The 13,030-nt window shown below is 40.2% G+C and overlaps 1 protein-coding gene across 7 annotated transcripts in view; it reads left to right on the top strand.

Moving 5' to 3' along the window:
- Positions 1-13,030, top strand: part of Sh3kbp1 (SH3 domain containing kinase binding protein 1) — a 331,887-nt gene that overhangs the window by 154,337 nt on the left and 164,520 nt on the right. For all 7 annotated transcript variants that reach the window (XM_071606251.1, XM_071606250.1, XM_071606248.1 and 4 more), the window contains one exon: positions 11,144-11,247. In XM_071606251.1, the coding sequence (XP_071462352.1) occupies positions 11,144-11,247 (104 nt within the window). The remainder of the gene's footprint in view (positions 1-11,143; positions 11,248-13,030) is intronic.

Here is a 13,030-nt window from a genome sequence, read left to right as displayed (position 1 = left end):
AATGAATTCTATTTTTTAATATTTATTTTTTAGTTTTCAGTGGATACAACACCTTTATTTTATTTTTATGTGGTGCTGAGGATCGAACCCAGCGCCCTGCGCATGCCAGGTGAGCATGCTACCCTTGGGCCACATCCCCAGCCTGACAATGAATTCTTTATGCCCATGACATCAATAGTATAGATGTGGCTTCTAAGGAAATATCAGATGACTGTATTAACATTGAAAATATTCACATGCAGCCTATCTTTGCAGAAAGTCAGATTATTAAGTTGATGGTCCTTTCTATATATTGTGCTGGCAATAAGTAGAAACTCATTTTTTAAATCATATTTTAATCAGCCAACTTTTAGACTATTTCTAGAGGCTTCATTAAATAGTGCATTAGGGGGCTGGGGCTGGTGCTCAGCGGTAGCACACTTGCCTAGCATGTGAGGCACTGGGTTCGAGTCTCGGCACCGCATATAAATTTAAAAAAATAAAGGTCTATCAACAACTAAAAAATAAAAATTAAAAAAATAGTGCATTAGTTTGAAGTTTTTAGGACTGAGACAGGACTAGATCAGGGGTTTGTGTTCCTCTCTCTCTTTCTAAATACCTGGGTCCACATTTTGATTGAGAGAGGGCATTTATGAAGAAATGGTATCATCATAACCATAAGAAGACACACATGGGAGTTGGTAAAGGAGTTGAATTTGTCGAAAAAGTGTTCATGAAAGAGTTAAAGATTGGAGCATGGAGACAAACATAAATCTGATTCTCAGAGATAATGAAAATGCAATAGTGAGGACAGTGTTAGAAAAGCAGTGGTTGTTAGGGGAACCCAGAGATGGAACCCCTATGGCTGAGAGACTGTGGTGTTCCTATGAGTGAGTTTGATGAGGAAGCTCAGAAGATGGACACAGGCCCCTCCCCCTGGATAGAGACCATTGTGTGGGCCAGGGGAGTCAGGACAGGGAAAATGACCTTGGATTGCTCACTGTTAGGATAATGTAGTCTCCTCAGAGCTCTTGTAACAGCATCTGATCCGAATTATGACTAGTGCGGGCTATAGGTATGGAGCCATTTCTCTAGGCTGCCTTCATGGACCAGGCAGCTAGTTGTCATTCAGAGACTACAATTCTTTTGTCATTTGGCCCTCGGAAAGCACCTTTCTGCCTGATTCAATTGGTATTTATTTACTTGTAGAATAGGTACTGACTTTACTATTAATGTCTTGCAAGCGTGTTCAGAAAGATAAGTTTCATAGTACAAGATAATTAATAGGTGATTGTGTATTTAAAACCAAATCTATTATGGTGTTTTATGTGCTCTTTGAAAAAGAAATGGATGTGCAGAAGCATTTAAATGAGTCTTTTTACACCTTTCCCAAAGTCACTTTGAGGAAGTGTCACCTTCACTTCGGGGTATAGCCTTTCATACCATTTCATATGCTTCAGAAGAGGGTTCAAGTACATGGCACACCCTTTTCTCTCATTCATTGAATTGTGCTAAGTCCTCACATATTAGTTGACTGTTGAGTGGATTCATTTATTTTCCAATAAACATTTGTTGAATGCATGTTCTGTGCTAGGTCCTGGGTGATCAGGAATAAATAAAATAGTTGATGGTGTTGCAGTTACTGTGCATGTGTGTTTATCAAATTGGGATCATATACATGTATGAATTTTTTAAAATGTATTATGGACACCTTTTCACATCAATATGCATACAACTACTTGTTGTGTTTAATGGATGCGGAATATGCCATGACATTCAGAGGGTTTCCCATATAGATTTTTGTGCAATATGCATTTGGTATTAGAAAAAATTTTGCCCTGACATTCTTACACAAATATCTCTGCCTACTTGAAATAAATGTTTTCTGCCTTTTAAGAGGACCAAACTTAAAATCAAATATATATAATATTTTGTTCATATATAACCCTGCTTTGTCCTTTAGTAGGAATAATTGCAAGTAGACTGTGAATTTGTAAGAGGAAAGCAGTTAGGAATAGATCATTGTTGAAAATTACAGATATTTTGTATTATAATGCTGGTGGAGAATGAAGCACCACCGACACAGTGGCAACACCACAGGGTCCACCATCTTTCCATCCCCACACATCAAAAATTCGAGATGGCATTAACTTTTAAGCATATATTGGTGGGTACCCTATTTAACACCATTTATATTTTCTCTCTCCTTCTCTCTACCCTTTCTGTCCTTCTCCAGTGCCTCTTTGACTGGGAGTTTGTATTCCAGAAAACCATGACCCACTGACAGGATGCAGAATAGGTATTCATTAACTCGTTAAGCCATTCATTTGTCAAGAATGGATTGAGTGAATACTCAGACACTGAGCTAGGTGCTAGGGATCAAGGACAAGTAAGAGAGAATCATCAGGCCCCCTAGGGACCAACAGACTCATCAACTGATGATGGTGCTGTATGTATCTGCCTTCATGACTGTGTATTGACCTTTACTTCCCTGGGTGTGTGATTCATTCTGTCTTCCATTGTCTTCTTCCATTGGGCCATCTACCTACTTTCAGGCTCTCTCCTCGAAGCCATCCTACACACCCTCGACTCCAAGCACTTCTTTCTCTGTCACTGTGCTCATCACATCTTGTTCCATACTTCCCTGTTGTTATGGTTTGGATATGACATGTCCTCCAATAAACTCATGTGATAGACAATGAAGAAATATTCAGATGTGAAATGATTAGATGATAAGGGGTGACCTAATCAGTGGATTGATCCATTAGATAGTACTAAGTGATAACTGTAAGCAGGTGGGGAATGGCTAGAGGAAGGACATCTCTGGGAATTGTATCTTGTTCCCCTGGCTCTTCCCTTCTTCTGCTTCCTGGCTGCCATGAGGTGAATACCTTTCCTCTGCCACACCCTTCTGCCATGATATTCTGCCTCATCTTGGGCACACAGTGATGGATTCAGCTGACCATGGACTTAAAACTCTGAAACTGTGAGCCCAAATAAATTTTTCTTCTTCTAAGTTGTTTTTGTCATGAATTTGGCTCACATTAATGAAAAACTGACTAACACACCTGTCCGGAGGCTTTCGGATTCTCACAGCCCATAAAATAAAGTCCTTATCCTTAGCTTGGAAGCCAGAGTCTCCCAGAGACTCACTGTCAGTCTTCCCTTCAGGTATTTTCTGGATCAGTAGAAGAAGCAGGCTGATGACCACAATCTATTTAACATGTGCCTTGGACAAGTTACCCAGCCTTTCTGTGCTCATTATAAAGATGGGGGCAAGCAACCTGAGCTTCATACGTCTGGTGTGAAGATCTGAGGGAAGGGACTTCAAGTTTGAAGCCAAAAGTGCCTCTACACTATATGTTCATTTCCTTCATCACCAACAAGATGAAGTTGATTTTTTTTGTGTGTGACTCTTGACTTCACCTGCCTCCCTCTCTCCTCACTATGGCTCAGAGGCCCTAATAAGTGGATCCCTACTGGTTCTCCATTTTGTCCTGTATTCTTGTGGGACTTGAGAGAAAATGAGCACTGGCGTAGCTATCACGGCTTTTCCCATGACTCCTGCCTTTGAAGTAGCAGGCAAATGGAGTTCCTGTTTTCTGCTATGCAGAGATGTCAATCATACACATCCCTTTAAGAATCAAGCAGACTCATTTCCAGGGACCACACAGTACTAGTTCATTTACATGTACATATTTTCAATGTCACAGTTCAGGCACAACCAAGAGGAGTTTGAAAAGAAAGACCCAAGAAGTCCCTTTTTCCCCCAGAGTATGAATGGTTTCTGAAGTGTCATCCTCTTCCTCAAATCACATTAAAATAGTTTAATGATTGGAAATGTTTTCAATAAAGGATATGATACAGGGTCCACAAGATCACTAATTTTACTTTTTTTTTTCCTTCACATCTAGGACCCAAGTAAAATGTATGAATCTCCATATTTATTTAGTTTAGTTTATATTGTTTTTTTCTATCCCAAGATATGAAACCTTGCCTCTTGTGTAAATTGAGGTTTCCAACACAAGGACAGCTTCTTCAATAAGTCATCATGCTGCTAAGTAATGTGGGGAGTTGTTGCACCTCTAGTGATGTTGCTAGTGCACCAGAGCAGAGATCTCCATATTCTCCACCCTTTTGCCTTCCAGGAACACATTTCAGAACTTAGAACTACGTAGTACAACAGATCCAAAAGCCTGTGAAGTAAAATCACAGCATACCAGCATTCACCTAATAATTATCACTATTAGTATAATATTATAAATATTTAGAAGTCTGATTTCTCTCTTTGTTGGAAAAGATACTGAAGGTAGTCTCTAAAGTAATGTGGTTCTGGAAAAGTCCCATTTATTTTTGACCTGATGCTCTTTTTTGGACAACAGATTTGTCTAGATGTCTGTCAACCTTGGCTACACATTAGAATCACCTTTTCACAGATCTTTTAAAATCCGAATGTTCAAGGTATACCCCAGATTAATGAAATCAGAATCTCTAGAGGTAGGGCCCAGGTATTGGTATTTTCCCGTTTCTCCCTAAAATTTTTACTCTGAAAAATTTCAAATGTATAGTCCAATGAACGTCCACCTAGGTTCATCAGTTATCATTTTGCCATATTTTCTTTTTATCCCTGTCTCCAAATACACTCTTTTTTTTCTTAAACAATTTCAAAGTAAGATACAGTCATCAGGGTGCTTCATCCCTAAATACCTCAGAATGTATTTCCTAACACGGAGGACATTCTGCTATGTAGCCCCAGTAGAATTAACACACTCAAGAATGTAACAGAATAAGTCCATATCCAAATTTACCCAGTTCTCCCAATAATGTCCTTTATCCTTTAAACAATCTAGAACTCAATTAGGGATCATGCATTGTTAATAGTTGCCATATCTCTTCACTCTTTTAATTTGACATTTAACATTTGTACATATTTATGGTTATCTTTACTTCTCTAGAAATCTAAAATGGTTCTCAAGCTTTTAAAAATATTTTGTGACGCTGACTTTAAAAAAGGAAAAAAAAATAGGTCAGTGTTTGTGAACTGTCCCTCATTTTGGATTTGCAGAATAGCTTCCTCATGGTTAGATTTAGGTAAATGTGGCAGGAATATTCTGTAGGCACATGATAAATGTCAATGTCTCATGATTGGTGATGGTAAGTAACTTTGATCACTTGGGTAAAGCTGTATCTGCCAGCTTTCTCCATTCTTATGGGACCATTTTCCTTTTGTAATTAATAATAATCTGAGAAAGACACCTTGAGATTCTGTAAACATCTTAATTCTCAACAAGCTTTCACCCAGTGGTTCATAACAATTGATTTTTTCCAGAATCAATTATTACTATGATGATTGCAAAATGATGATTGTCTTTTTCTATAATCTCTATACTTATTAGTTATTATTAATAACTAATTAGTCAACATTCTTTTGTAAAAACAAAAAAAAAGGTGCTTTCACTTTTTTTTTTTTTGGTACCGGGAATTGAACTCAGGGGCACTCAACCACTGAGCCACATCTCCAGCCCTATTTTGTATTTTCTTTAGAGATAAGGTCTCACTGAGTTGCTTAGTGCTTTGCAGCTGCTGAGGCTGGCTTTGAACTTGCAATTCTCCTGTTTTAGCTTCCTGAGCCGCTGGGATTACAGGCGTGTATCACCATGCCCCACCTATTTATCAGTCTTATCCATCTATCTAGTTAGCTTGCTACTTATTGAGATATCAGTACAGACTTATGAATTCTTTTTTGGAAATGAACAAATTCTAGCACATCCCTCAGTACATGCTATTATTGTCCCAAAGTTGGCCACTGGAAAGACTTGCAACAACCATATATTTCAGTCTCACCTCTATTTTCTTTGCCCCAGTCCTAGAAGAAGCCATTTTTCTATGGAGAGCTAGTCCCTCAGGGTCTGCCACTTTGGGAGTTTTATGAAAGCTCCAGGTGATTTCAGTGTGCCACTAAGATTAAGAACCACTGAGCTGGGTGCAGTGGTGCAAGCCTGTAATCCCACTGGCTAGGGAGGCTGAGGCAGGAGGATTGTGAGTTCAAAGCCAGCCTCAGCAATGGTGAGGCACTAAGTAACTCAGTGAGACCATGTCTCTAAATAAAATACAAAATAGGGCTGGGGATGTGGCTCAGTGGTTGAGTGCCCCTGAGTTCAATCCCTGGTACTACCCCTGCCCATCCCAAGAAAGAACCACTGAGTTAGTCTATCAAGAGAAGACCACCTGTTCCTGTAAGATGTTTTCCTACCTCCTGTGATATGTTGGGCTGATTCATTGTGGAGGTCTAGATTTTCATGAGCATCATCATAGTGATAGACAGCTTCAAATATAGATCCCTGGCTCTGTCCCTAGAGAGTGAGTTCAAGAGGTATAATGATAATCTGCACATTAACATTCTGGCACAGGTGGACCCCAAGCTGTGCCTGGGGAAAATGCCAGAAGAAACATGGATACTGGGAATTAGGAACTTTTGATTTTCCTCTTTGATTTTATCAAATGTTTTCTCTCTTGCGATATGATTTCAGAATACTTTCACGTTCCCCAGATATGCAGTAAGGATACATTTGGTTAATTTAATGGGTTCCTTGAAAGCATCGAATGATTTAAACCCTTATAGTTTTATTTTGTCATGGGGTATGTGGGATGTTAAAAAGTAGACTGAGTATAGGAAGTTCTCAGTTGACCTTTCTTTATCTTTGACATTTTTCGTGGTTATATTTTCATTGGCCATTGAATGAATTGGTCTAGTAAAGTTCTCACTTGTCCAAAGACCCTAGGATGAAGGCTCTAAAACTATGGTTGTTTGTCTTGTTCTGGGACTGGGCCATGGTTTGCTTTCCAGTTCCTGTTGTTTCATTTTCAGGAAAGGTGAATGTGCTGCCTTGCTTTCTCCACTTCATTAAAACAGGGGCCTACAGGCCCCAATTCCCAGCAACTATAGGGAAATACTCCTTATTTGTGGCTTTTCACTTTGTGGTTTCACCTCTTAACCATGGACCATGTTAACCTAGTTTATCCTTCCTGCAATCTGAGTCTTCTTAAAAGCAGCCAGACCCCTAGAGTTGCACCACCTGGTTTGAAGTCCTAGGCTCTCTATTTGCTAAGTGTAAAATTTCTTGTAAAATGCTTGATCTCCATGTGCCTCCTTAATCTCCTTGTCTGTAAAAATGGGAGAGGGTCAGTAATCTACCTTAAAGGTTCAGCCTGAGAATTAAATGGGGATAATACAGGTAAAGTGCTTAATAAACCCTGGAACATAGTACTTTCTCAATGAATGTTAGTCATTGTTAAGTAAAACTAATTAAGATTGGAAAGTGCTATGAGTTCTAGTGAGAGAGTGGAAGGTGAGCCTGTCTTTTCATACATGCATGTGTATGTTCCTGCATATTAGCGCATGCTCATGTATGTGTATTTCATGGCTGTCATATAAAGTAGAGACATATCAAGTATGCTTTGGGAGTCTTCCTTATTCCTACTTCCTTGATAAGCCATGTGTGCATGTGCATTTGAATATGTAATAGATAAAATTTATGTCCATTCCTTGTTTCAGTTATGTGTGAGAAGTGGCCCTGCCTAGAAAACACATCACAGCATGGAACAGTGACAATGGTGCTGATGTGAATGAGGAAAAACACATTTTCTCTACTTTTTAGGTTTTTTTTTAATGTACAAAAAAATGTTTTTTTCTTTCTTTTTTTATTATTTTTTATTCTAATTTGTTATTACAATTCATATTATACATATAGAGCATAATTTTTCATATCTCTGGTTGTACTACTTCTTAGTTTTTCTAAGACTCATATTTTTGGCCATAGTCAGCAAATATATTTAATTTTTTTAAAGAAAACTTTTCTTTTAAGACTTGGTTTATTCCAGAGAAGAAAACTCAGTAAAGTGTGTTAAAATGAGTTCACACCAAAGATTCTATGCCCAGTTCATCTGGGCATGAAGGTGGTAGCTGAAACTAAGGGATTCTAAATCCCAAGTATAGATAAATTATACATTTTAATCTCCAATTTGTAGTAGCTATTAGAAGGAGATGTCATCTCCCTGCTTCTATGAGGAAGGTCAAGATTCACTAGTAAACGTCAGTGAAATGCCAGGAGAGGAAAAAATGACACCCTGAACTTCCTGATGTTTAAGATGGATGGATGCAGGTGATCTTCAAGCATCCCACTTGAATTGGGTCATAGGCTTGGTAGGTCTGGCACACAAGCTCAAGCCAGGGATGTGCTAGAGCTCGGGCCTAGAAAAGCAGCATACTGGAGCATGGGAGTGCCCTGTAATGAGAGAGTTATGGTGAAGACCGGGTGATGTGTGGCAAGAAGCAGTTAAATACAAATTGCAGTGAATTTGGGACTAGCTGGTTCATCTAGGACTGGAGAGAGAGCTCTGGACTCAGTCAAGGAAATACTGCCACTTACTAGCTTGGTGACTCTGGTGAGTCAGTGAACCCTGGTTTCCTCATTTGCAAAATGGTTCTGGTGCTTTCCTTGTTAAGGTACGTGACTAGCAGGATGAGCTAATAGTGATGGGTATCAGAAGAGCTTTAAGGATCATGAGCTATTCCAATTAGGGGATAGGGTTACTGTTTCTGCTTGGGGTCAGGTGACGTGATCTTTACCACCAGCTACCTCTGAGTCTCTCCCTTGTGCTCTCTGTAGGGCTTTTCTGGGTATGTTGACAATGTGTTTTATAGGACTTCATGCCACCAATTAAGTAATCTTATTAGAGGCTTTTTTATTTTTTTAGTGGTGCTTGGGTTTGAACCCAGGGTCTTGTGCATGCTAGGCAGGCACTCTACCAATTGAACTATATCCCTAGCCCTTAGGGGCTTTTTAAGAAATATTGTTTAGCTTGGTAGAGAGAAATTAGTGAATGAACCATTCTTCTGATACCAGGCAGGTCTGGACTTCCATAGGAAAGTCCAATGCAGAGATTTGGCTCTAGAGAAATCTGATGATTCTGTTCCAGGTCCTAAGTCTGTTAGATTAGTCTTTTTTTAAAGAACGTATCACTCCTGCCCTAGCCATCTGTGCAGTGTTGGGTTAGATGCTATGTTTTACTATAGAGGGTTTTTTGAAGATATGAACTTATGTAAAACTGTAAGTTTTACAGCTTCAGCTAACACTGGGTCTTCACATTTTACTTTTAAGTCATTTTGGTAGGGACTTTGATGATTTCTGTGGTTGTGTCAGTTTTCAGACATTTGTCATTTTACTTGTTTCATGCTCAAATTTGTGTCTGCAGAATTTACTTTGAAGATAATGTGTAGAAAATTAAAGCTCTTAAAGACTCATGTACTTCATTTAATGGGGTCTAACTGGGGGTGGGGGTTGGACAGGGGTGCCAAGACTGCTTTGTCATCTAGATTTTCTTAAAAAACACACACATACAACATACACACACACACACACACAGTAGTTGGACACAATACCTTTATTTTATTTATTTTTATGTGGTTCTGAGAATCAAACCCAGCGCCTCACACCTGCTAGGCAAGTGCTGTACCGCTGAGCCACAACCCCAGCCCCTAGAATGAGAAATTTCTATCCTCTATGGTATCAGAAAACCATGGAGCAGTGATGGTGTTCTCTGCACTGGAATATCACTCCCCTGGCCTTGCTGCCTTGGAGAAACAAGCCAGCATGCAGGGACCTTCAGTTCCAGGGAGAGCCAGGCCCTCCTTATGGTGATAGGCTGCAGTGCTCACCTGGGATGGGCCTGAGAGTTCTGAGTTTGTTCTTATTAAGATGCACTGGCGGATGACTTTGCACGACGAGATAGAGATTATTTGTATAGTCATCAAAGATGTGATTAGAGAAGATATTGATTTGAACTTCTGTCCTTGTACCTGTTTCAACCCTATTCTTCCTTAGTGAGATGCAGGAAGAGAACAATGAAACAGGGAACTAGGCCGCCGGCTTTTGAAAAATATTGATTGGAAAGCACATTAGATGTAGCACAGACACCTTCCTCTTTGTGTGATGTCATGCTGCACGGGGGCATTAATGTGCTCTGTGATCACCCCTACAGGGACTTCCTTTCTCAGGGAAAAGATTAGAAAAGAAAAAGAATCCCCAGAGGCAGTACCTCAAAATAATTTTAGCATTTCTAAATGTGTTTCTTTGAAGTCGTTGATCCCTTTGGTTTTCTAGGCCATGTGGTGGTGTGAAGGAGTTGTGTGAGGTGTCGGCTATAAGCAACAAACTTCTGGGGCAGTGTCCATCTTAGCTCTCATCCACCTCTCTCTGACTTAGGCCTCCACTATTGCATGTCTGTGTTTCTGTCATCTGTGTGTCTCTCTCTCACACAAACATGTCCCACATTCATGTTCTCTTTCCCCACAGTGCACATCTGTGGTGCAGATGTGCTATGGACAGACATATCTGTACTTGAAACAGCTCTAAACTGGAGGCTCCCAGGTGGGCCACCCTGGGTGAGTGAGATGATGTAACCTTGAGTGTCCTCTGGTGAAGTGAAGTGTGGCCCTGGCTTTTATCTTGATTTGCCTGGGTTGGTTCTGTGTAGACAGCTAGAGAGCCTGTTAATGGATCCCCTGGGACCAAGGGAAGAGGAAAGAAGTGGATTTGTTGAACCCTGTGGGGCATTTAAAATGGTACCAAGAGCAGACTGAAACCTAACCAGCCTTTGCTTATCAGGCCTGAGTTCCAGCATGTTGAAAGGGTGATGAGTAGCAGGAAAAAGGTCAGGATACTTTCTCTTTTCCTTTGCCATTTGGGGGAAAATGCTCTCTGCCTTGCTAGCATTCAAAGCAGACCATTCTTGTTTCTCTACCACATCACATCAGCTTTCATCAAAAATTAACTGCAGCAAATATAAAGCCCTATCCATGGAAAACCGTTTAAGGCAACACTGTGCTCCAGTGCTTCAGGGGTGGGGTTTTTGCCTCCTGCACCAATGGATCAGTTTCTCATATCCATGCCTTTTTTGACCCAGCAGCTTTTAAAAGACCAAGAAGCATTGCTCTGCTTTCTACTGCCTCTAAGAGATCAGGGCTGCTGTGCCTCTAGCCATGTCCCAGAGAGCATATTTGAGACAAGTCAGCTTAATTTGCCTGCATGCTTAGGAAACCTCTCTTTAAAAATCTTAGTTTGGGAGAAGAACTATATCTAAATATTCTGCTTTTCCCATCCAGGGGAGCGACGGAGGCGCCGATGCCAGGTGGCGTTCAGCTACCTGCCCCAGAATGATGACGAGCTTGAGCTGAAAGTCGGTGACATCATAGAGGTGGTAGGAGAGGTAAGCAAGCAGCCATGCAGTGCCATTGCCTCATGAGGCCATCAGACCCACTGTACACACAGCCATAGGAAGCTCTTGTTGCAGATGCACAGGCTACCCAGACTTCAAGTTGGATGTTCGAACTTGAAGAAACCCTAGAAATCATCCAGTTGAGTCTTCTGAGAAAATGGATTCCTTCAGAGGAATGCTTCAGGCCAGCTGTGGTCAGATGTGGGGCCATTTGAAACCATTGTCTTTCTAATACAGTATACTAATGCCTCTGAAATTCCAACCCAGCATCACCAACTTTCTCTTCTGCTTTAATTGATGATAGACTCTGGGAGTCTAAAATGACTAAGATCCATGTGCTCAGCATGGACTCAGAATCCACGGTGGATTTAGAGGGAAGGAAAATAAATGACATTTATTAGAAGACCAAGTATATGGCATGTGTGAGGAGGTTCCTTTTTTGCGGTGCTAGGATTGAACCCAAGGCCTCGTGCATGCTAGGCAAGTGCTGTACCAATGAGCTATATGTCTAGCCCTGTGATGAGTTCCTTTAAAAATTAGCTCACTGAACTTGTCCTGACTACTTTACTGTTGTAGATAAGAAAAGAGCCTTAATAGACCCAAGAAGAGACAGGGCTGAGGAACAAAGACAGATCCATTGGTTTGGAGACCTTTATTCTTTTTGTTGTACTGCATTCCCATGTCCTGCTTGGTCATGGCTATTCAAAGCCAGCCTTGCTGGTGAAATAGCCACCCTGACACTGGGTTGGCTTCTCAGGCTCCATTCCCTTGGGCCTGGGAAGATTTTGAGCCTCGGACTTAGAGCTTCATTATTCTGATTGATCATTTGTATCTGTATATAGGAAGAATTTTCTGATTACTTTTTCCCCCTGAATACCAACTGACCTCATAGCCTCAGAAATAGTAAATAATGTGTCAAACAAAGGTGTATGTCCCTAGAGAAGCAGTTAATGGGATTCCAGTGGCACTGGGAGGACACCCTATAACTCTTTTTGCCTATTTACAAGTTTTGAATATTTTGTACTGTTATGTCATTCATCATTTTTTAAGTCTCTGTTGTCAAGCAAGGCACATAGAAACAGTTCTTGAAAGTTGAATGAGTGATAAATGAATGGACAATAGAAAACCAACATTTATTCCAACAATAGGTCAGTTTTCTTAAGATAGTACCCATGGAAGAAATTCCCGAGGAAAAAAACAAACAGAATGTAAATTAAAATATTAATATGATTTGAAGCTAATGTAGCAAAGAAAGCAACAAATAGGGAAAATTTATAAAAAATTATAACAAAAAATTATATATGAACATGAAAATTTTGGGGAAGCTACTAGAGCAGTGATAAGTGATAGATAAATTTGCCCATAAACACAAATCCCACAAGGGGAAAAATCTTATTTTGGGGGAGATCTGGATTGAACCTAGGGGTGCTTAACCACTGAACCACATCCCTAGCCCTTTTTAATATTTTATTTAGAGACAGGTTCTTGCTAAATTGCTTAGGGCCTTGCTAAGTTTCTGAGACTGGCTTTGAACCCACGATCCTCCTGCCTTAGCCACCTAAGCTGCTGGGATTATAGGTGTGCACCACTGCACCCCGCTGCCACAAGGGGAAAATTCTTAACCACAAGAAAATGTTCCACCCTGATATTAATTAAAGAAGTATAAATTAAGACAAAAATGGGTTTCTACTTATGAATATCTAAGAAAGTGTTCAGTGGTAAGACTATTGGCAAGCTTAGGCTAACTGATGAATTTGTGTATCTGCATGATACT

Source organism: Marmota flaviventris, chromosome X, assembly GCF_047511675.1.
Source record: "Marmota flaviventris isolate mMarFla1 chromosome X, mMarFla1.hap1, whole genome shotgun sequence".
Lineage (NCBI taxonomy): Eukaryota > Metazoa > Chordata > Mammalia > Rodentia > Sciuridae > Marmota > Marmota flaviventris.
This window is presented reverse-complemented; position numbering and strand designations above follow the sequence as displayed.